Source organism: Cricetulus griseus, chromosome 6, assembly GCF_003668045.3.
Source record: "Cricetulus griseus strain 17A/GY chromosome 6, alternate assembly CriGri-PICRH-1.0, whole genome shotgun sequence".
NCBI classification, from domain to species: Eukaryota; Metazoa; Chordata; class Mammalia; order Rodentia; family Cricetidae; genus Cricetulus; species Cricetulus griseus.
The window spans coordinates 21,025,230-21,051,151 of NC_048599.1; the positions used below are offsets into that span (position 1 = coordinate 21,025,230).

At 38.8% G+C, this 25,922-nt stretch overlaps 1 protein-coding gene across 5 annotated transcripts in view; it reads right to left on the bottom strand.

Moving 5' to 3' along the window:
• Positions 1-25,922, bottom strand: part of Ralgapb (Ral GTPase activating protein non-catalytic subunit beta) — a 93,394-nt gene that overhangs the window by 23,118 nt on the left and 44,354 nt on the right. For 3 of the 5 annotated variants that reach the window (XM_027421243.2, XM_027421244.2, XM_027421247.2), the window contains 9 exons: positions 24,181-24,310; positions 22,147-22,304; positions 18,013-18,195; positions 15,891-16,042; positions 10,186-10,373; positions 8,103-8,209; positions 6,119-6,271; positions 5,053-5,262; positions 2,590-2,748 (listed from right to left, as the gene is read on the bottom strand). In XM_027421243.2, the coding sequence (XP_027277044.1) occupies positions 2,590-2,748; positions 5,053-5,262; positions 6,119-6,271; positions 8,103-8,209; positions 10,186-10,373; positions 15,891-16,042; positions 18,013-18,195; positions 22,147-22,304; positions 24,181-24,310 (1,440 nt within the window). The remainder of the gene's footprint in view (positions 1-2,589; positions 2,749-5,052; positions 5,263-6,118; positions 6,272-8,102; positions 8,210-10,185; positions 10,374-15,890; positions 16,043-18,012; positions 18,196-22,146; positions 22,305-24,180; positions 24,311-25,922) is intronic. The other 2 variants (XM_027421246.2, XM_027421245.2) reach the window with 2 other exon arrangements.

Consider the following 25,922-nt stretch of genomic DNA (forward strand, 5'->3'; position numbering starts at 1 on the left):
TGAAGATTATGTGAGATAAAAGTAAAATCATAAGCTATCCCTCTGGCAAAACAATTACCGAGGCAAGCTTGTTTATTAAAAATAAACAGAAGAGGGGCTGGAGAGATGGCTCAGCAGTTAAGAGCACTGACTGTTCTTCCAGAGGTCCTGAGTTCAATTCCCAGCAACCACATGGTGGCTCACAACCACCTTGAATGAGATCTGGTGCCCTCTGCTGGCATGCAGGCACAAGACTGTATACATAATAAAATAGTAAATAATAAAATAAAATAAAATAAACAAAAGGGGCCAGGCTGTGGTTGTGCAAGCCTTTAAGCCCAGCATTTTTGAGGCAGAGGCAGAGGCAGGCAGATCTCTATAAGTTTAAGGCCAGCCAGGGCTGTTACACAGAGAAACTCTGTCTTGAAAAACCAAAACTAACAAATAAATGGTACAATGTCTGTGACTTCACAGTTAACAGCCTGTTAATGAGAAATGTTAAACAGGAATGTGGTAACAGCCTTGACAAATGGAATAAAACTACAAGCCTACTACAAATTCAGTAAAGATTAGATATAATAAATGAATATGAAAATGCCCTTTCCTTAGTTCAAAGAAGAGAAAAAAACAAAGGAAAACAAAGTAACCAGAAGGTTTCCTCTCCTATTGGCCAGAGAGGGGAAACCCTCATTCTCAACAATGGTTTTGAGGCTGGCAAAATGGCTCAGTGTGTTAGGGAGCTTGTTACTAAGCCTGATCACCTGAGTTAGATCTCAGAAACCCACATAGTGGAAGGAGAGAACAGACTCCCACAAGTTGGCCTCTGACTTCCACCTATATACCATGGCGTGTGGATGGGGGTACAAGCACACAAATAAATAGACATGAAAAAAATTAAAAGAGTTGTTCTCACCTAGAAGTTAAAACAACAATGGCAAGCCTGGAGACATTTTTGGCTATCACAGGATGATGGTTAGTGTTAACTGTCAATTTGACAAAATCTGGGAAGGGAATCTCAATGAAGAATTGTTTAGATTAGAGTGGTCTATGGGCATGCTTATAAAGGTTTGTATTTATTTACTTATTTGTTTGTGAGGTGGGTTTCACTATGTAGCCCTGACTATCTTGGAACTTACTATGTAGACCAGGCTGGCTTTAAACTCACAGAGATCCACCTGCCTCTGCCTCCCCAGTGCTGGGAGTAAAGGTGTGTTCGATTACCACCCTGTGGGTGGTATGTGTTGTTCTTATTTGCCAGTTTTTAAATAATAAAGTTTATTAAATTATTTTTTTAAATAGAAAAAAGATGTAGTTAATGCTTGTTCTGATTAGATTGCTGCCATATGACTGACTAAGCTCTCCACGATTGACACATGTTTTTTGTTTTTTTTTCACATGTATCACCTCCTGGCCGAAACAGCTACCATTAAGCACTCAGTTCCAAAGGAAGGAAAATAAGGAATTCCTTTCCAAATTAGAAGTGAAAAAGGAGACAAGAGAATGTGCCAAAACCATTTGGAGAATTTTCTAAAAATAAGACTCTCTTAGCTTGCTTCAGGCCTACAATGTTAGCAAAACCAAGATCCTAAAATTGCCGTCTTTAAAAGCTCCTCTCAGATTACTGAAGCACCTTATCCAGGAATCTCTAGTCATTTATACAATGCTAACTGATGGCAATACCCTGCTCACATTCCCCGGAAAAGCAAGAAGGAAAAAATGAAGTTACAGCTATTACTTCTCAGTCTATCATGTGTCACTTCCACAATTATCTTTTGTACACAGAATCAATCTCTTTATTTGTTTTATTCAGAGCTCTCAAAGTCTTTTTCAACATTTACTTATTTATTTAGTGTGAGAGAGCCAAAGAGCAAAAAAGAGTGGGAGAGAAAGTGCAAGAGTGTACAGTTTGCCACAGTACGCATGTGAAGGTCAGAACACAATTCTGGGAGTCACTTTCTCCTTGATGTAGGTCTAGGGATCTAACTCAGACCACTAGACTTAGTTGACAGTAAGCTCCTTTACCCAAGGAGTCATCTCATGGCCCCTCCTTTGGTATGAGGAAACAGGGTCTCACTACATAACCCAGCTCTCTTTGCAGTTTTGATCCTACACTGTAGCCTGGCTAGATGTGAAGTCTGTAAGTAAATAATCAAGAAGCAGCAGGTGACTCAAATATATAACTTGCAACTCACCTGCTAGCAGCCAGAAATTAATCTGACTGGCTAGGAAGAGAAAGGTTTCAGATATTTTTAAGAAGTCTACAGAAACCTTCACTGTTTCCTGATTACCTAAAGCTCCCAGAAGCCCAAGGAAACTAAATGGAATAAGAAGTGCCTCAAGGCTTGTGTCCTTTATAGGTAGGTGTTTGTTCTTTGCCTCATAAGTATGAACTCTTTAAGGAAAAGGAATCCACACTGACTCCTACTGTAGCTATGCTTCTTTAGAGTGGAAAGGCTCTGGAAACTAGGCTTCAGAGTCATAAGCATTCAAGTTTCTAAATGAAACAAGTCTTAAGCACAGAATACAAAATTCTCATGTCAAGTACAAGCTGCTGACATAAAGTCCTATATATTTATAACACAGAAGAGAGGAAAAATTCAGAATTCTTACCTCTTGGTTTGTTTTCTGACCTGGTTTCATATAGAAAATAAAAACTGTGTCAAAAGGACGACATGGCAAGAGATCCAGATACCCAATGTCATCAAAAAACCCAGGTATGGTAGAATCGAGTGCAATGAGGTGAGGAGGTAGACGACTATTTGCAGGTTCCTGTCATATAAGAGAGTAGCAATTGTTATCACCACATGACTCTAACCATAAAGCAGCATTTACAGTTTGGTTGGTCAAGCATCCATTCTAGTACAGTGTCCCAGTATAGTTAGGCAGCCAGGGTAGCTTCCAATTCACTATGTAGCTTTGGCTGTCCTTGAACTTGCAATCCTTCTGCTTTAGCCTCTCAAGTTCTAGGATTACAGACGTTCGTCACCACACCCACCTTTTCTCATTTTAATAAAAATTAAATAAAAAATTATAATGCAGCAGGAATAAATACAACCACAATCCTAAAGAAACTGCTTAATGTGTTTATGCCCCAAGTTTTTATTTGTTTCAGACAACTGAGGTTACAGTGTATATATGAGAGCCTGTTTTGTCTAGAATATAATGCTTTTTAAAATATAAAAAAATTGAGATTTAATTTTATTTTACATATGTCATTTTGCCTGCATGTATGTATGTGCATCACATGTGTGCCTGGTGTCCATGGAGGCCAGAAGAGGGTATAGGATACGCTGGGACTGGAGTTACAGATGGTTGTTAGTAGCCTTGTGGGTGCTGGACATTTCCATCTGTGTCCTCTGTAAGAGCAGCCAGTGCTCTTAAAAGCTGAGCCATCTTTCCAGTTCCTCTAGAACTTTATAAAATGTATTTTAAAAACTCATCCATTGCTTGTACACATACAACAGTACAGTTACAGTTTCTTGCCAACAAACTGTCTTAAATACAATGTAGCAACTGCATACCTTGGTATTTTCCCCAATGAGAATATAACCACAGAAAATGATATGACATGAATTTTATAGCAACTTCATAACTACTTGCATTGATGCCATCAAATTATTTTCTGTTTTACTAATATTTTACTAATATTTTCCAATTATTCCCCTTACATTCGTTGACAAGTCATACTAAGTTGTAAGAGAATTCACTTAACATGCTACTCAGAACCCAGTATTCATTCTCTTTAATACTTATGTACATATATTCATAAAATTGGTTTGCAGTTGCTTTTTAAGGTATGTAATATCTTATTTAAATTATTAGACATATGCTAAAATTCATTAAAATGAACTTGTAACTTGCTAACTTTTCCCTAAACTCTGGTAAAAAATTTTAAAATGAAGATTATTTTTTTTAAGCCCTTAAATATTCTAAAGTATTAACATGAATAGAAAAACTACACTCTCAGGAACAAGGCTAGTAAAGGATTTAATAATTTTCCCAAATATTTTGATTTACTACTTCTGCTATGATAATTTACTCCAGTAGGAATATCACTAATCACTTGTAGGCTGGATCTTTGTTTTGTGCCTTCCTTATTTACTCCTGTGTCTATTGTTTTCCACTATCTGGTCTTTTATTTTGCATTTACTTTCTTTGGAGACAGGGTCTCACTATGAGCTGGTTTAAAACCCACTATGCAGACCAGGGTGGCCTCTACCTGCTTCTGCCTCTCACTTTAAGAGGTTTTATGTTTACATTACACATCTCAAACTGTTTTCTACAGTATAAAATACATTCTTTATACATGTCGAAATCTAAATCAAACAGCAATGTTTTTCTGCTTTCCTAAAAAAATTAAGTAACCTATGGCTAGGTTAGTTGCACTTTTCAGGCAAGTTATCTACCTACCTACCTACCTACCTACCTACCTACCTACCTACCTACCTACCTACCAACCATACGAGGGCATAGAGCCCCAGCCTATTTTAATTTTTTTTTTTTTAAGACAGGCTCTCACTATGTAACCCAGGCTGGTCTTGAACTTTTATCTCCACATTGTAAGAACAAGCCACCATAACCAGCTAATCATACCAACTATGCAACACGAGCGTATGGCTTGCATTGCAATAGTAAGGAATTGGGGCTGAGAATGTAACTCATTGGCAGGGTACTTGCCTAGTATGTGCATGGCCCTGTATTCAATCCTTAGAACTAGAAACTGAAGACCAAACATGCAAATTTTAGAGACTACAGAATTAACTCCATTCTTTTAAAGAGTGACATGAAAAAGCCAATTCAGAGCTGAACTTACCATTGAAGTAGTCCCTTCACAGGTGCACTGTCCTGGAGCCCATACTGAACCCACAACAGCAACATAAAACTCCACTGATTTTCATGCAGAGTAAGTACAGGCTGGTTTTTTGTTTGTTCACTTGTTTTAAACCTTTCTTCATTTTGTTAATTTCAGGACATTTAAACCTTTCTTCATTTTGATAAAAAGTATTATAGCTATCATCAGCTGGTGGTTAATTTGTGAATACACTTATATTCATAGAAATTCCTAAAAATTACCTTCAATGCCTCTAAGGATAAAAATCCAAAGTGAGAAAGGAAAAGGCGGGCTGTTTGGAATTCCTGGGCAGGAGGAGGGGGCTTACAATCCGTAACAGGGTCAGGGAAGCTTCTCTTCTGCAATTCTCCCTCACTCTGCTGTTCCAGGTGTATTTCATATGCAATCTGCTGGGCCATACCACTCCTTAGTTTTTCATGCCTGTCTTCTAACTGAAATAAGATGGACATTTTTAAAGCATTTTCTTAAAATGAAATGTTTCTTTTAATTTTAAAACAAAAAAAGCAAAACACAACAAAGAAAATGATAAGATTTGTTGATCAACATTATGTTTCAGTTAAACAATATAATTAAACAGACATGGTTCAAAGTTAGACCTATATCCAAAAATTCTTTCCCAGGGCCTAACCAATTGCTTTTTTATCTCTTGGCTATAGAATCTCTCCTGACACTAGATCTCTGCTCTTGGAGGGGCAAAGCTGTTCTCTCACTAAACCCCCAGATGGTTATCTTCACCCTTGTATCCATCGTTCACAAGGTATCTATCCTTGTATTTTAAAATACTTACCCATTTGGACTCCTTACCTTTTGATCAATCCTACTTTAAAGTTTCACCTCCTCATGTGTGAAGATACTTCTAAACAAGCTGGGTTAATTATACAACCACCTCAACCTTAACTACCTACCCAGACCATGCATGAGCAAATGCTCCTAAGCCTCAGATGTGAGCCACTTTCAAGGGTTGTATTATCTCCAATCCCAACCCCACTTCCTGTACTAGCTAAATATTTGCCTTTACTACCAGAGTTTGATCATGTTATCATATTACTGGAACCTACTGTGAACAGCCCAGGCAGTCAATGACCCTGTGTCTAAAAGATGTTTAGTTCTTAACAGCTAGCCCAAATCTACACATCTATCCTCTGACATGGCAACCTCCTGATGACAGAGACCCAAGTCGTCATCTGCCTCTCCTCCCTAACACTAAAGGCAATGCCTGACCACATATACCATTTAAAAATGTTTGCATTTATCCTTTTAAAAGGAGCTAACAGTAACTTGTCTTACTTCTTCAGTGACAATTTCATGTAAATCTGGAATGCTTAAATCTGCTTTTACAAAAGGAATCTTGTCCACCTCTTCAGGAAATGGTCGATGTTTCACAGAATATTTAAATCCAACATCATTTTTAGGAACTGGGCGAGGTTCTGGCACAAAAAGCTGTTAAAATAACACAAATGACATTATGGGTATTAGACATTATCCAACAACTATTTCTGATGACATGTCTTCTAGCCATGTCCCTGGTCTGCTTCAATACTTCTATTTTCCTATGCATGCATATTACCAACACTCAGCAACAATCTGCATATGCTGTACTATGGTACATGTAGGAAATCTATATAATGAGTACTCAACTTAATTTTTCTAAAAATGTTTGCCAACTTATAGATTTCATGACTAATAGTTTGCAGACCTCTACTGCCCAGGTCTCAATCATCTGCATTCAATTCTAAGGTAATGATTAAGGTAGTTAAGAGTTTTAAGACTCAAACTTCCAGCCAGGTCTTAGTACATAAGAGATAGAGGCAGGTGGATCTCTGTGAGATCCAAGCCAGCCTGATATACAGAGAAAGTTCCAGCCAAGGGCTACACATAAAAACTCTGTCTTGGAAAGAAAAAAAAAAAAAAAAAGATTCAAACTTTCTTAATATGTGCTGTAGGGGACACTGTAAGCCACGCCTACTAGAAGCTGGCTACAGGTGTGCCCGACCACGCCCATTAGGGCATAGTCAAGATCATGTCAGGGTGATACAGGATAGGGCTTAAAGGGGCAGACAAGGGACATGGGGCCCCTTCTCTCTGGCCTCCCTGCGTTGCTGCCCCTGGCACACTCTGGCTTGTGTTTGGCTGGATTTATCTAATAAAAGACATCTTAACCTTACAGATTATATATCTTCTCTTTATAGTTGGCGCTCATTTGTATTACCAGTGCCAAAACAAAAACAGAAGACAAAAGACCAAAGACTCAGACTTCCTTTTTTTCTAAGAGCTCTCAAGTATTTCACACAGTAAAATGTAAGTTCAGCTCCTCAGGTATCTTTAGAAAGTGTGTTTGATCAGAACCTTAGCTGGCTTTAATAACAGCATGGGCCTTCATATGTACACAACATACCTGGACCTTCAGTGAATTCAGTTCCTTTCCCATTCTGTTCCCCTTTGAGTCTTACAAAGTCACTGATGGAATACAATTTGCTCAGATCACTAACAGACTCATCACAGGGGTTAAATTTGCAAAGAATCCAAATGCTGGGGAATTTCATTATAATATTTAAAAATAATTTTAGTAATATAAGTAAACTCTTAAAAGTAATAATTTACAATCAGTATAGCAAATACTTGTTTCTTTAAGATGTTGAACTTATACAGAAAGAAAAATGATTTGAAGAAAACTCAGTAAAACATGAACTATCGAACTATAGCTAGCTCTCATTGAAAGTGACTGCCAAGTGATTTAACATTTCCTTCATCTAAACTTTCCAACAAGCAGAAAACAGACACATAATTTTAAATCTATAAAATACTGCAATAAATTGTATAGTATATTAGCAATTATACAGAATGAATCATGCAAAGCAATGTGAAATTAAGTCCTACATGTTAGACCTCTCAAATGCCAATGCAAAATTTTCCTATATATGGTATGCATCTGACTTTTAAAGCTGCAGAGAAATACGTGGGACCACTGTTTAGGAAAGTAGTCCTTATTCCTAATTGAGCATCACCATCACCTGGAAACTTTTGAAAACTACCCTTGCCTTATAGGTACCTGTAAGGAGTTCAGCAGACCTGAATTCTAGGTTCCTAAGATGATTCTTAAGTAAATTCATTGACAGAGGACCTCGCTAGGGATCAGAAACATGTAACCTGTGACTTTCTGTTGGAATGTTATTTAACCTTTAAATTACCCACACACACGGACGCACACATGCACACAATCATATGCACCCATGTATATGTACTCACGCACACACTGTAACTTCTGATGTACCTTCTGATTTGCTTTTGCTCCTCTGGGTAAAAGGCAAAGTTGCTGAGCCCAGGCAAGTCTTCCAGACATTCCCCGGACCAACACAGTGACAGAGGGGAAAAAATCATCTAGAACAAAATGGATGTGTAAAAATTTTTACTTCAGATAACAACCACTTAATATTCAACCTGCTATCACCTGCAGAACATTTCATGGTCAAAGCCCTAGCACAGGGCCTCCTAAATTGCAATGCCACAGCAAAGTACCACAAGTACTTCTATCCCTCTCTGTACCAACTGCTCTTATTTTAACCTTCCTAATGTCCTCACATACCTCTACATGTATGTTTTGGTGAAATGGTATCTATCATGGCAAACACTCTTAAATTTCCACTGTTGAAGACAACTTTTATGAAAGAAACAGGCTAGGTATCTGCAGTGTTGACATACATTTGCTCATAGTTTGGGGTCCTGCTACTATAGGCAGACACTATTTCCTCCCAGCATAAGTGCAGGGGTGGAGACATGTAAAAGTTCAGAATCCTTTTTTATTTTCTTTCTTTTGTATCAGATATGGGAATTAAAAGTGGTTCAAGGGCTGGAGAGATGGCTCAGAGGTTAAGAACACTGACTGCTTTTCCAGAGGTCCTGAGTTCAATTCCCAGCAACCATATGGTGGTTCACAACCATCCATTATGAGATCTGGTGCCCTCTTCTGGTGTGCAGATATATATGGAAGCAGAATGTTGTATACATAATAAATAAATACAATCTTTAAAAAAAAAAGTGGTTCAAATGCTCTCATGTCTTCTGTTATTAACTATTTCAATGAACAAAATAATTATATAAAATTGTTCATTTTTTAATTAGTTAATTAATTAATTTTTTGTAGGCTACCTATGCAGTAAAATTACTTGGAGTAAGAGTAAGGCAGTCCTAAAAACAACTTGCAAGAAAACCTAGAAGCCTAAGGGGACACTAGGATATTGCAGGCTGTTCAGCAGATGGCTTATGGGTGGGAGGGTGGTGGAATAATGAAAAGTAGGCATCAGGGAGAGACAGCCAAGCAAGTCTTAGCTCTGGGGTAAAGAAGGCAGAGTTGACCAATGATGAATAGTGCCATCCTACTTCATACTAATGTCACTAAACCATAACCCAATGGAAACAGTGTCCTTCTGTTGCAATCAGGGCTAGGTCTCTCATTTTGTAGAATCATGACATCCTGCTTAAAGTCACAGCAGCCTTACAGGACTCACAGACTCTGCTTACCTTTGCATGTGTCTTTAGTCACTGAGGAAGTCCTAGTGTGGTAGGACAACAACAGAAAATAGTACTGTTTGGAAAACCTGAACTTGAATTCTAGTTGTATACTTTTCAAGTTATCCTAAGCAAATCACACACCCTGTGGTCCTCCTAACTATGGGACAGTGCATGTCTTGTCAATGACCAATCACTGAAGGTTTTTCAGCAGACACATCTACATGCTTAAGGATGAACACTATGGTGCAAGGAGGGCAGTGGTAAGGGCAAGAAAATTTTTGAACTGCCAAAGGGGCTATCAGACCAGGTAGAAAGAAAATGCAACAAATCAACATAAGAAATTAATAAGGCTTTGCATTTAGATGTATTGGGAGGAATATGGAGGAAAAGATTCAAGAGTCACTGGGGTAGTAGAGACTTTGAGACTAATTATATAAGTAACAGGAGGAGGAAGCAAAGATGACTTTTCAAATTTCTAGCCTGTGTGGGTAGTGGTAACCGAAACAGAACAATGATGGGTGAAGGGAAAGGGAGTAGAGGGGTAGGATCCAAGGTTCATAAGGAAAGAAAGAACGACAAATAGTAAATATAAAATATCTCACTAAGGTGAACTTTACATAAAAGTTTGAGACACTTTGCTATTTTGAGCACACATAAAGAATCTTTAAACAGTTCTACTTTATTTGCACATTCTATTTTCTGACCTGTTTATCCAGTGATGTTAATCCTATCGCTTCAAGTCTTTCTGACAAATATTTACTTGGAATTTACAGTCTTTGCTTCCCTGACACAACTGAGAACACACTGTTTGAGCAGTAGAGAAAGCTAAGAGTACTACAACTTACTCTGCTCATTTCCAAGAGGTTGCTCCAGCATTGCCAGGATGACACTGTTATCCAAGACAAAGTACCGGAAACTATGCTTGTTTATGGTTGGCAGCCTGGAGTATTTGATCAGAGTGGTCTCATTCACCAGACTACAAGGAGAGGCAGGACCACTGGGTGAAGGAAATGCGCCAAGCAACTGCATGATACTACGGAGAATGGAATAAAGAACAATTAATTCCCAAAGAAAATTCTAACTTTACCTTTTCACAGGTCAGATTTATTCCCTGTGGCAAAAAAAAATTACCCTGGCATGCTGGGTAGAATCTGTACTCCAAGAATGAAAGGCCACTCTCCCAGATGCAGGGTAACAGTAGCCACAACTTTCAACTGACCTAAGAATTGCTCTCAGGCATGGATGCCTCACTCAGGACCACTGCTTCTTTCTGGAACAGGCCACATTCAACAACTAGTTAGTACAAGGTTCCTAGGTCCCAGTTCCCTCCCATCTAGAGAGAATACTCAAGGTCAAGTCAGCTTTAGCATTTGTTGCAACTGCCTCTACTGTCCAGCAGTTTTGTTCTTCTGTGTGTTCAATCCTGCTTTGTCCCAACAAAAGACTGCAAGCAAATTTCTCTCTTTTAACCAGGGAACATAACTAACTACAGTTCCAAATCAGGAAACCCTAAAGACACATTTCAAACTCTTCTGTGAGCTCCAAGTTTCAGGATTATGATACCCGAATTATCTTAGGCCTAGAAAGGGACAAAATGATCAGGCAGAGCACATCACTTTTTAGGTAAGGAAACTTAAAACTCCAAAGAGCTAAGTGATTGTTAAGAGGCCAAACCCCAGGACCTGCTGCCTTCTTCCTGCATGTCCAGGAATAGATATAACCTCATTTCAGGTAAGGAACCTGAGGCACTCACAGTTAAATCTCAAAACTGTCAAAAATAAATCCGTAACACAAAGTGCTTTAAAAAGCAGTTTCACTGATCAAGACTTACCATTCAGAAATGTTTGCATGTGTATACAGTGTGTGTATATACTCATGCATACATAGAGAGGGAATATTTATGCATATAAACAATGAATTTAATAACTCATCTAGCTCTTTGTGTCAAGTACTGTTCTAGGCACTTTCTATACAGTTTTTCATACAGTTTCATAATAACCATATGAAAGAGGTACATTATTATTTCCATTTTTATTACCCTCATATATAATAAACAGAGGCTCAAAGAAAAAGCATTCTGTATTTAAACAGAAAGATTTTTACCATATAATATCAATGTGGCCTTTCATATGCATCCCATTCAGAAAACTATTCTTCAACACCTTTGTGTATATGTGTATACATGTGACTGTGTATTGCATGTGTGTTGTATGCATACATGGGGTGCATATGTGGAGGACATGAAATATCCTGTTCTATCATTTCCTGCCTTAACCCCTTGAGACAGTGTCTTTTAAGATATGTGGAACTAGGCTGGCAGCTAATAGTGATCCTCCTGTCTCTGCCTTCCCTTGTAGCATTAAGGTTACGGGTATGTACACAGCCACGTTCAGTTTTTGACATGGGTACTGGAGATCTAAACCCAGGCACTCAGGCTTGTACACCACGTGCTCTAACCCACTGAGCCATCTCCACCAACCCTCAACACCATTTATCAATCAATCTTCAGCTTGGACAGCCTGGCCTCAGTTCTCTAAGCTCTCTGATGATGGAAGGCACTGTTTTCCACCAGATGTCTCCCTTGTATTTTCACTCCTCCTACAAGGCCTGCTACAGTTCAAAGAATGATGGAACTCAGCAAGTTCAGTACTTTAATGACTGTGGAAAACAGGAGCCAACCCAGGAGACTAGGGCTAAGAAAATACAGCTTTGGCTTTCTCCAGTAGAACAGAGATAGATGTCACAAAGCACACAGACCAGGTGAACTGTAAGACCTACGATGTTATCAGACAGGCTTCTGGGAGAGTATAGGCCACTTAATGAAATCATTATTACAGCCTCCCCACACTCTCCTCTTCCTGGTATTGAGAGGAAACATCTCTGAAATTCAGACAAGTACTTGACTATATCACGATAACCCTGTAGATAAAGACTGAAATCCTTGTGAATCTCCAGGGAGACTCTGCTGATATCCTCTGAGGTTCAACCTCTGCTTTCTATAAGCAGTGTTCTGATAAGGACACACCAAACAAGCTCATAATGTTTTCTCATACTGTAATGCCAACACCCAGGAAACTGAGGCAGGAAGACTGCCATGAATTTGAGGCTAACCTGGGCTAAAAAGTGAGAATCTGCCTCAAAAACAGACAAGAACCAGTAAGATGGCTCAGTGGGCAAAGACTATTACCATCAATCCCAATAACCAAAGTTGGATTCCCTGAAACTCACAGGAAAAGGAGAAAAGACTCTCAAAAGTTGTCTTCTGAAACACACATGCCCATGTACACATGCAAATACATGTTTTGCTTTGTTTTGTTTTTGAAAAGAGCAAGGTGTGGTGGCACACACCTTTGACCCCAGCACTTGAAAGGCAGAGGCAGGTGGATCTCTGAGAGTTCAAGGCCAGTCTGGTCTACACAGTGAGTCCCAGGACAGCCAGAGCTACATTGTGAGACCCTGTCTTGGGGAGGTGAAGGCAAAATAATTAAGAACAAACCAAAAGCCTATAATAGACTAGAACTTAATCCGCAGAGACCATATATCAGAATAAGAGTTAGGATTTCAAAAGGATATGGATATTGTGGAATATCTTAAAAAAAGAAATTTCAACACTCCGAAACAAATAAGCACAGGATGAGAAGAACAAATGAAATCATGAAAAAGACTCAAGACTCCAGTTAACACAAATCTCCAGTGCTCAAAGTCTTGGTGCTGTCTCCCAATAGAGGTTGATGAACTATACTGTTCTACAGAGGTTAAGACATTCAGAGCCCATATAGAACAATGTACTCAAAGATGTACCTGTGAAAGATACATGGTCAAAGCAGTGATGTACCTATGAGAGATACATGGTCAAAGCTATACTAGTTGAGTGACAGAATGATAAAGGTACTCAAATTCTTGTAATACAAAAACCATGTGAAGGCACTAGCAGAAAGGAACTAAAGCAATATAAACATTGTCTTTGTATACTGCTGTTGCCTGGACAAAGAATTACTACCAAAAGTCTGAGTAAGAACCAATGAGAACAAGTTAACATAAGAGATTTTAGTTTGATATAGAATATCAAGCTTTTAATAATTAAAATGAAGTGGGAAATCTTAGGGGCTAGACTTTAAACTCAAATTAAGGGTTAAGCATTTAGTAAATGTGCCTTAAGCAGAGGGACCACTGAAATGACTTCTAAGAATACAAATTCTGAATTTATACTTTAATATGCCAAGGTCAAGAAACCCAGTAAGATAATATATACATTATAAAGGTTATGAAAGACAGACTGGCATGTACCAAATAAACTTGGTAGACTATGACAGTATGGAACTCCACACTATGTGAGACAAGGAGACAATGAGTGCAGAGGTAGTAAAAACCACTGTCCTTCAAGAATGAGAATAACAGAAAGAGGTTCGTACAAGTAGCTAGACTTACTGTGAGCATGGAACAGTGTATGATGCTGCTGGAAATGCAGAGAGATGCATAAGCAGGTAAGAGCATGCCCAGTTCACCACTACAACTGGCCCAACTATGGCAAGAGAGTGCTAGGGAACAGTGGTGGGACAAATCAGATCACTTCCCTGACCCTCCACTGGAATTCAGACATGGAAGGAAACAGGAGATCTACTCAAGGTCTTTATTCACTCAAGCAGTAGGATGAAATAATGTTGAAGAAGAGTTTAATCAGAGTGCAAGACAAATGGGCAGAGTTAAGAGACTGCAAACAGCAATCATGCAAGAAGTGAGGTGACCTAGTACAGAATACTATGTGAGGCTTCAGGGGGCGGTGGGAAGATCTTACAAAGATAGTCTATTGGATTCAGTTGCTGGCCTCATGAGGAATGACAGACATACAAATCAGAGGAAAAAAACTGAAAACAATGGTGACAGCTGGGCATGGTGAATGCCTTTAATCCCAGCACTTTGGAGGCAGAGGCAGGTGGATCTCTGTAAGTTTGAGGCCAACTTGGTCTATACATAGTGAGTTAGTTCCAGGACAGCCAGAGATAGTGAAACCCTGAATCTAAAATAATCAGAACAAAACGTTACCAATGGTGATGCTGACAAGCAGCAACTGTGAGAACAGAAACTTGTTGGGAATATGCTCCACCACAATGGAACTCTGCACTGCTGAAGAGTGGAAACTAAAGACATTGTGGTGGACTTGCTTGTAGATACAAGACAGCAAAAAATGAAAACACACCATTCAGATAACTATAGTCTAAGAGAAAGAGCCCAGACACATAGCCAGCCCCCAGCAGCAACGATGCTCTCATAGGAACAATCAGGCTAGAGTGGAACAAAGTTCTTGCAAGATTCTCCTTGCTTATCTCCTAGCCTTCTTCCTCTTCCTGATATATTATCAAGTCCCAGTGCTGTAGCACTTTATGGCTCCCCCAGCCCATATGCTGCATAAGCACATGCTGTCATGGCTATCCTCACCAATTTTCTAGCTATTAGCTAAACCTCAACAAAGGCACTGAAAGTCTAGCTGTTACCATAGTGCACAGTTCTAAACAAAAGCAAGCATCCTGAAAAATATGACCTAAGAACAACAGAAACAAACCCAACTAATTTGAATATAACCTAAAGAAGCAAAGGATACTACACTCACAAAAGACATCAGGATCTTAGGCAGTGCTGGTTTACACACAAATCTTCAATCCAGCCCCTAATAACCTGACACTCTTCCTTCCTGTGGTTCTGTTTTCCTAAGTTTTTATTAATACTTATCCTTGTATGAGCCACATCTTTACACAGTCTATGAATCTATGCAATCTCTACTTATTCTGTTCCTTCAATCTGCAGATGTGCCCAAACTCAGTCCTCTTTCTAGTCCCCCCACCAAGTATAAAGGACTTTCTCAGCTCTTTCTGCCATTCTTTCAAAGAAACAACCCCTTGTTTCCATGTGACATACATTTTTAATTGCCTGCAATGCTGCTCACAGGTCAAATGTTACCATCCTCCCAGTCTGGGTCAATGTGGTTCCATAAGCATGTTACTTCACTTTCACTTTATCTCAAGTATTCACTTCCTCCTCCCAGCCATTTTATTTGTCTATTCTTTTGGGGTACTTATTATCCACCTGATATTGAGGGACTTTGTGTTTCTATTTCATCTCCTTACTGTACCAGATAGTATTCATTCAGTAACTGAACTGGACTTATCTGCATGATTCTATAAAATCTTAGCTGAATAGAACATAAAAGATATAGTAGTGACCAGCACTGGGTATCAGATCTGATGCTGTGACATATCTCATCTCTAGGCTAAGCCATCAAAGAAGAGGATGAAGCTCCAAGATACTTCCTGGCTCTAAAATGATCTGACCTAAGTTAGTTATCAGCCAGTATGGAAATACAAAGACTCCAAATTTCTGATGTCTTGTTGGTCTAAGAATGAGTACAAAAAGAGTATTTCCTTTCCATTTTGTGTCTGGAGACAAAGCACCCTACAGGGGCTAAGATACTCCATGATGAACAAGGAAGACAGAGCAGCCCAGATCACTGCTGCTCTGTCTGTTACAGCTCAGTTTTCAGCTGCTGCTTCCATACCATGTTAAAGTGGCTTCTGCAGCATCCTTTACCCTCATGGACGCAGGGTTTGGCTCCTTGTCTCCTTTGTACTTGACCTCTTGCTCACTGTTCTTGGACTTGCTTCCTGAGATACCCAGTTCTACAATCTCCAGTACTTCCTTAAGGCAATCCTAGAAGTGGGAAAAGATAGAATGATTATTTAAAAAATATTTCACACATTTATTTACCTTATTTAAGAGAGGGTGTATGTGTGCTTTGTACAAGCCAAGGTCAGAGGACAACTTTTGAAAGTTGGTTCTCTCCTCCCTCCATATAGAACTCAGTGATCAAACTCAAGTCATCAAACTTGGAGGCAAGCACTTTTACCTGCTGAACCATCCCAGCAAACCCAGTTCAACTTTTATATACATTATATACATAACTTAAGAGAAGACAAGTGGAGCTCCAGTTTCTAATGTTCTTTAACAGATATGTTTGTATCATGATAAACTTAAACCTCCATTAAGTTTCTCTTAAAAGAACTAAATGTATATGTTCAGAAAGAGACTAATGACAGGTTTTAGTCACAGAGCTCACAAAATTGCCATTACTGTCATAAACCCTGAATGGCTAATAAAATAGATTCAGAAGTAATTTCCACTAGATTCATATGGCTTAAGACACATCAGATTACCTAATATATCAAAGAGGTTAATTATTTATTTTTTGAGACAGAATCTCACTATGGAGCTCAGGCTGGTTTCAAACTCACTATATAGACCAAGCTGACCCTAAACCCAGGATCCCTCTGCATCTGCTTCTTAAGTGCTAGGATTACAGGCAGGTGCCTCCATCCCCAACTCCAATGATTGACATCTTAAACTAATTTCTATTTAAAACTATATGTGTAACAGAGTTTCATGTAGCCCAGGGTGGCCTCTAACTCATTATGTAGCCAGAGATGACCTTGACCTTATCCTTCTTCTTCTGTCTCCCAAGTACCTGGAATAAGGACCATCATAGCTGATTGATGTAGTCCTAGGGATCAAACTGAATACTTCAGAAACTCTAAGCAAGCATTATATTAACTTGCCTACAAGTCCAGTCCTATAAACAATTTTTGATACCATAACTTTAAAAGCCACAATGAAAATAACTCAGGTTTTATCAATATTACTTACAAAGATTTCTATCTTTTTTTTCTAAATATCCAGTGACCTTGGGAAGCTCTACTGTCACTGAGCTCATTATGCCTGCTTCCCTGTAAGGTACAGCAGCAGAGAAAACAGACTAGATATCTGTGCCCATTTAAGTATAGAAACCTGTGAGAAATACAATGTTTCAATAAAAGTAACTTTTACAGCCAAGCTGTGCTCCAGCTTTGCAGATTCACAATTAAGTGCCCTTCTTTGTTTGATAGTAGGAAACCAAATAGCTTTAATAGCTATCTCCTCTGTCATCCTATCAAAAAAAAATTTTTTTCCAGATACAACAATTGAACATATGAGCTCAGAGAAACTGTGAAAGCATGCAAAAGACTTGAGCAAGCTCAAGCCAAATCAAAATTCCAGCACAGATGTGGTGGAAATGGGCAAAAATATTATCACTAGCTGGAGAACTACTGCCATGTGTGATCACATTTGATAGCTGCTGGAAGAGGTAGAATCAACTTTCTTTAATGACATGATAACTGATAGGTTGACCACATTCCTGGGCAGGCCTCACTCCTAATAGTAGCTAGCAAACACAAACTGGACTCAATATAGGGAAAAAAGAGAGATGGAAAAAAGATCTCAAAATTGGGTAGGTAGAAAGTGAGGGTAGATCTTAGTAAAAGAGGATGAGTATGTTCAAAGTACACTGAATTTTTATAAGAACTAATGAGAATATTATTTTTATAAAAGAAGTCTTGCTGGTTCAGAAAAATCAAGCAAGGCCTTCTCTTTCATAAAGAATTTTTCTGTGGGATTATTTGGAAACAATTCTAAGTATGATGACAGTTTACAATTTATGTTCAAAAGAGTAAGTGTTTTACTGAAATCAAGCAAGTACATTCCAAGTTTATGACACTGTATTTAAATTCACATATTCTCTTTTAAAAAATATTTTCTCAACAAACTGTTTTATTCCTACTTGGTGTTTCAAGACTGAATAAACTTACCTTCTCATCCAGCATATCAGGGTGTTCCGTCAGCCAGACACAGAGACACTGAAATGCTGCCACTATCATGGAGTGCAGATCCCGGGAGTGAAGAGGAGCTGGCCGACTGCACTGATATACAATATAACTGCACACAGAACTGATGGCACGCTTCCGGTCTCCCAAGTCAACCATCACCTTCACCTAAGCATGTCCATTTAAGGAACAAAACTAGTTAGTCAGGAACCACTACACCAAGCATTTGCTCTGCAACCGAGCCTATCTGATAATGTGAGATATACAAGAGGCCTTGTTTTTAAATATTATTTATATATAGGAATAGAATATTACAAACATACTACAAAAAAGTGGAATTCTCAAACCCTAAAACAGTACTTCGCTCTAACATGGTTGCTCACACCTTAAAATCCAAAGCTTTTGGATGTACTTACTCATATTGTAAAATGTGTAGGAATGGCCAGCAAAGGAACATATGCGTGTGTTTTTAGAGTCCCTAATCCAACCTCTTAGTGATGGTTTTTGCTCTGCACAAAGTCTAGTGAAACAGCTTAAAGGTTCAATTATCAATTACAGTAAGTTACACAAATATATAACCTCAAAAAACTGTTACTACAATCAATAATGAATATAAATATCACCCCCAAATACCCTCATGCACCTCTGTAAGCTTCCTCCCATTCCTCTTGTGAGGTCTGCTTATCTGCTACTATATTGGAGATAGATATATGTAAGTTCTACAGTATCTACTTTGGGGGAAAGGTACTTAGCTAGCTTCTTCTATTTAGCACAATTAGTTACTTGCAGATATTATCTACTTTTTGTAATATTTCTTACTTTTTATTGAGTGTATTCTAGTATATGAATACAGCACAATTTAGCTAACCAGTAACCTGTTAATGGACATCCAGGTTATTTCCATCCCGAGGATACTACAAATGTATTTGCTAGTTCTTTTATATACTGAGATTAGAATGGCAGGGCAATAAGATACATAAAATAATAAATTTTTAAAGATCTGCCACACTGTTTGCCAAAATGGTTATTATAATTAACATTCTCATTAACAGTTTCCTTATATCCACATCAACATTTGGTATGGTCAAGTCTTTTTAAATTTAGCCTGTGTTTGTTTCTCTCTCTCTCTCTCTGTGTGTGTGTGTGTGTGTGTGTGTGTGTGTGTGTGTGTGTGTGTGTGTACATCAAGTTTCTATGAGTACATGCATCTGTGTGTATGCAGAGGACATAGGAGGACTGCTGGATACCTTCCCTATCACAGTGGTTCTCAACCTTCCTAATGTTGCAACCCTTTAATACAGTTTCTCATGTTGTGGTAACACAACCATAATTATTTTTTTATTGTTGTTGCTACTTCATAACTGTAATTTTGCTAGTTATGAATAGTAATGTAAAATATCTGTTTTTCTGACGGTCTTAGGCGACCTCTATGAAAGTGTCTTTCAACCCCCAAAGTAGTCTTGACCCACAAGCTGTATCTATTTCAACATTATCTCTTGGGATGGGGTCTCTCACATAACCTAAAGCTACCTGTGTCAGCGAGGCTGACAGGCCAGGAAACTCCTTCGGATCTGTCTATCTCCACCTGCCACTCTGAGATCCATGTAGTCATGCCCAGCTTTTTAAATGGGTGCTGGGGATATGAATTTAGGTTCTCATGCTTGCACAGCAAGAACTCTTACCCAAAGCTATGCTCCTAGCCCTCAATTTTAGCCATTCTATTGAGTATGTAATAGTATTTCAATGTGAATCTAATTACATTTCCCTAACAACTAAGGATATTGAGGTAGGAAAACTCACCTTAAAGGAGAGTGGCACTATTCCCTGGGTTTGGGTCCTGGACTGCATAAAAAGGAGGAAGCCAGCTGAGCACAAGCATTCGTCTGCTCTCTTCTTCCTGACTGCAGACTCAACGTGACTAGCTGCTTCAAGCTCCTGCCACCTTGACATCCCCGCCATAATGGACTGTACCCTTGAACTGTGAGCCAAAATAAACCCTTCCATCCTTAAGTTGCTTTTGTCAGGGTATTTTGTCACAGCATGAGACAAGTAACTAATACATTTTTACAGTTAAGTCTACAATCCATTTTTAGCTGATTTTTGTACCTACCATATACAAAACAGGTATGAAACCAAGTTTTCTACCTGTACCACTGGTCAAAAAGACTAACCTTTCTCCTTAGAGTTATGTTTGCACCTTTGTTAAAAATCAGACAGCCATTTAAGTATGGCCATGAAGTCTTAATTACAGACCATGATCTATTCATTCAACCCTGTTCTAACACCAGACAGTTTTAACCAACTTTATCTTCACAGAGAGTTATGGAATCAGGTAGTATTAGCCCATATATATGATGACACAGGTCCAGAGCAGTACTTCATCCAAGCTAACTGCATCTTAAACTGAAAGTGAACCACAAGTTGTGGGGAGCAGCACCTCGCTCTCTGCATGGTCCACCATGTCTCATGAATGGCTATCCTATCATTTAAATCAGCAATTGCTCCTCACATATCTATTGCATTGGAGGATTTCTGAGTTAAGTCCCAAGTGACATTGAGAACATACTAAGTTTTCTTTTTTTTTTAAATATGATGTCCTCTACCTGGGGACATACTGCCATTTATTTTTTTTTCCCAACTTTTTTATTTGAATTAGAAACAGGATTGTTTTACATGACAATCCCAGTTCCCTTCTCCCACCCGTCCTCCCCTACCACCCCTCCCCCAACTAAAACCTTATCTGTCACATATCTTTTCTGCTCCCCCTGGATGGTGAGGCCTTCCATAGGGTGTCATCAGAGTCTTTCGTATCCTTTGGGATAGGGCCTAGGCCATACTAAGTTTTCTTGTCTATCGTGTCTCTCACAGTTTGCAAAGTCTAAGCTTCATCTCAGATACTACCACTCTGTGATGAGTATCACTATACGACAATGTATTTTATACTTTCATCTCATCTGATCCTCACAATACCAAGTAGTACAGGAAAAATAACTCTTTCCATTTTAATAGTTAAAAATATTCAGTGAGATGCTAGTGAGAATGTGCAAAAATTGGAACCCTTGTATATTGCTGAAAGGAATGAAAAAACTCAGTAGCTGTGGAAAACAATCTACAGTTCTTCAAAAGTTAAACAGTATTACCATAAACCCAAGAATTTCACTCCTTATTGCATACCCCAAAGAACTGAAAACTGATATTCCAAACAAATACACATTCCTATACATCCACAACAGCTCTACTAGTAATAGTCTAAAGACAGATACAGTCTAAATACCACTCAATTGATGAGCAGGCAAACAAACAGTGATAATTACATTCAGCATGGTGCTGTGCAATCATAAAAAAAGTGCTAAAACTCAAAAAAGTACTCAAGTGAGAAAGACAGCCACTCTTGAAATGACATATGTTACGGGATTTTCCTACTGATCCCTTTCTGTGAATGGTCCTGATTAGGTAGAGCCAAAGAAACAAAATGAAGAACAGTGACTGTCTGAGGAGGTGACAATTGGGAGAGTAGGCAAGAAAGCAACTGCTTTGGGGCTTAGGGACTTCCCTCCAAGGTAACAAAAACACTTGGAAATGTAGGTGGTGGGTTTCACTACATTGCAAATGTGCTAACAGCCATGGAATCACTTGCTTTAAAATGGTTAGTTTTATGTTACATGAATTTCAGAAAAAGAGCAAGAGAAAGACTGAGTGAGGCTTAAATGCAAGTGAACCCCATTTCTAAGGTTCCACAAAACTCTAACTGTGAGAGAAAACTGAATATATAGTCAATTTTTGCTTACTATCGATAACAGAAAATAGTAATCACAAAAATACTTTATGATAAATGTTCTTTATAAAAGCAATAAATATACTATATGTGCGAATAGTCACCAGTATTAAAATGCTTTCTGTACCTTAACAGAAACATTCATATCCTTTGCACCTATTTTTCATTTTGAAAAATTTCACTTGGAGGCTCGATTTTGTATACTCTGGATGTAAAATATACACATGTACTGACAACCCTAAAATACCTACACAAAGGGGGTGGGTGTCAAAAAAAAAAAAAAAAAAAAAAAAAAAAAGGGCATGATGCAAGTCTGCTGGACTAAAATGAGGGACTATCCTCACCTTTGCCAGGCCAGAGAGGAGCTCTAGAGCGGCCAGGGATATGCTCATGTCTTGCCGCCACTGGGAGTTGAGTCTTTGGGTGACGAGATGAATGCTGCGAATCAGGAGCCCAGCAGCTGAATCTGTATTGAGAGCTAGGATATAACCCAATGCCACATCCACAGGGAGGGAAAACAACTAAGCATTAGTAACAGAAGCACAGCATTGCACCAGGCACAGACCACAGACCGCAGCCACAGTGAGTACAATGGGCACCCACACAGAGCTATGCTCCCCGCCCACCAGCCTGAGCACCAGGCCTGACTGATGGTGTTCAAGGCACACATGGGGCTGGGTCAGCTTCTAGCTCCCAATCCACATGTTGACCAAAAAACACTATGGACTTGGCAATTCCAGTAACATCCTTATAATGAAAAATGGTGTCTTAAATTTTTAAATAAATAACTTACAGAGTTTAATCTTCAAAAAGAACAATGAAAAGGCAACCAAGTATTTCCTTAGAGTTTTACAGAGGCAAGAATTCAACCTGATAGCCTCCTCAGATGCTAGGAATTACCTTAACGCATCTGTTGAAATGATGGAGTTTAAACCAGGAAAAAACACATGCAATGCCTTTTCAAACCCATGTTTACATTTTGCTCTTTACCACCATTTTAATACCTTTAAAAAGGTTAAATAACCAAGTCACTGTTTTTACTTGGACTTCAATTTTATATTTAAGGTGACTGTTACTTAGTAAGAGTGAATTCCAAGAAATTAAAGTAGGATAAATTAAATTATAATTAAAAAGGAAGCTTTAGGGGCATTATACCTGTGGATCCTATCAGAAAGAGGGCAGTGACAACAGAAAAAGGAATGATCATTAAAGAGAGACAGTCATGCGACACTAACACAAATCTGGATTTTTTGTTTTAGTAAAAAATAGACATAACAAGCAGAGCTCACTAACACCAGCTGAAAATGCTGGAACAAACAATCAGTTCAAACACTTATATACAGCACATGCAAAATCATCTTTAGTTTTAAAATGTCTTAGAAAGTACAAGAAACAGTTCAACCTAGAAAATGCCTAAATCTACACAAGGAATAGCAATTTAAATGTATCAAATATTCACATAATGGCTCTATGTGTTTGACATGCTGAGGGATAATAGATCATAAATTCATTATGAAAGCATGCCTCATGAACATGGCTCATGGATTCTCCAGATGATTAAAAAAATCAAGCTCATATCTAGGGAACTAGATATTCTAATCTCAAGGAATAAATGCAGATTCAATCAATATCAGCATTTGTGCATAAAACATTATAAAGTTGCTGGAATGGAAGCACACTCCTTTAGTCCCAGCAGAGGCAGGTGGATCTCTGTGAGTTTGAGGCCAGCCTCAACAGAGTGAGTTCCAGGACAGGCTCCAAAGCTACAGAGAAAACCAGTCTCAACAAAACAGAAACAAAAACAAACAAACAAAAAAAATTATAAAGTGCTCACACTAAATCCATAAAATAACTGCTCAGTGTAAAGGCCGTCACTGAGCAGCATGCTTTGCTGCCAAGTGTTCTATTTAGCATGGCAGAAAAATGTCTCTTTATTTTTGTAACTGAAGAAGCTAACAAGACAGATTATCTAAGTAAGTTTTATTATGGAGACACATGCTTCTTTGGGTCTTTAATACAAACTCCATCACTTCCCTCATAACTGCAATTATGAGGCTCACTGACCATCTCTGCCATTATTCTGCCAGCTCTGAAGCAAGGCCCACATCTTATGTAAGCCTGTATCACCAGCACCTGGTATAGAACCTAAACACCTCCTGACCTCTCAACATAAACATCTGTAAGATCTAACACGCTACAAGAAATCATGAATACTTTTTCCTTAGTTTTTTTTAAACTAATATCTTCTGTCAATTATACGTAAGTAGATCGTTTTTATTTTGTTTTTGACTCTTGAAAAGTTTTAGTTTTGCTTATTTTGTTAATCAGAGAATTAATACACGTGTAGATGCTAACAGGCTGTTTTAAACACAGCTTACCATAATCCCTTAGGAGAGCTTGAGCAGGTCTTTCACTATCAGGCGTTGTAGGTTCTGTGCTTCCTCCACTTGCTGAACTAATACCACTATTAGTGCGACTATGACTCTTCAGGTTGTTTTCTCCACCACCCTAGTCAAATGCAAAAGATGAAGAACCAAGATGAAGAGTTTGCAAGTATAAAAAAAGTTAATTATTAAAAATTTGTTAAGATAGTTGGGTGCTGATGGCACATGCCTTTAATCCCAGCACTTGGGAGGCAGAGACGGGCAGATCTCTTGATTCAAGGCCAGCCTGGTCTACAAATTGAGTTTCAGGACAGCCAGGGCTACTCAGAGAAACCCTGTCTCAAAAAGCAAAAACTGTTAAGAGTTGGGGCCATGACTCAGGAGTCACTTGCCTCACATGCATGAGGCCGTAGGTTCATCCCCAATAATGCAAACATAATAGGCTAACTAGCACAAGGGGGTTAGAATTACTGGTATTGTTGCTCTGATGCCATCAGTTAAAAGGGTTTACAGGGTTTGATAACTATAGGCATCCATACTGGGGTCTCCCATGCTGATTTTTAAAGGGCCACCTCATAGCCCTTTATATTCACTACAGTTTACTAGCTAATAATTCTGGACTCATTAAGGAAAAAACTTCAAATGCCTCTAGAACAAAACCTCAGGAACAGGAATATAATCTTCAAATAAAGACAATATGGGGCTAGGAGATGATCTCAGTCAATAAAGTGTTTACCACTCAAGTAGAGGACCTGAGTTTGGTGTCAGTGGCTGAATCCAAGCCTCCCTCCCTTTTTTTTTTTTTTTTTGTTTTTGTTTTTGTTTTTGTTTTTCGAGACAGGGCTTCTCTGTCTAGCTTTGGAGCCTATCCTGGCACTCACTCTGGAGACCAGGCTGGCCTCGAACTCACAGAGATCCGCCAGCCTCTGCCTCCCGAGTGCTGGGATTAAAGGCGTGCGCCACCAACGCCCGGCTGAGGACCTGAGTTTGATCCCCAGAACCCATTTTTTAAAAAAGCCAGATGGAGGGAACAGCAAATAATATGTCTGAGTAGGTAAATAGCACTTGCATACAAGCATGAAAACCTCAGTTCCAATCCCCAGCACCTATGTAAAAAGCTGGTCATGGCCACCCACATGTCTATAATGGCAGCACTGAGAGGGGTGGAAACAGGAGCATCACTGGGCTTGTTGGCTGCCATTTTAGCTCCATGATCATCAAAGACTCAAGGGAATAGGGCAAAGCAATAGTGCAGAATACCTGACATCCTCCATGAGCATACCCACCCATACCCATCTGCACATCTCTCTCTCTCTCACACTCACACACGCACGCACGCACACATACAAACAAGACCCACATCCATTTGTGTTCACACACACTCACAAAACAGCAACTTTTAAATGTGGTTATACCATTAAGTACAAACAATAAAATACTACATTTCGTATAAATTCCCATACACATAAGAGCAAATAAACCCATTTGTTAAAGATCCCTTGCACCTTTCCCCATATAAACAGAACTCACTGCATCCAAATCAGTACATTATTAGCCATCTACTGGAACACAAATTTCCTTAAGAAATTTTCACTTATCCAGCTTACCCCATTATAACTTATTACTTCCCCATACCACAGCCTACCCCAAGTGTAATGATCAAGTATCTTGAACAAAGAGGCAAATGACACCGTCCATCTCTAGGGAGCTTTTAAATTATTACTGAAAAGCACTAG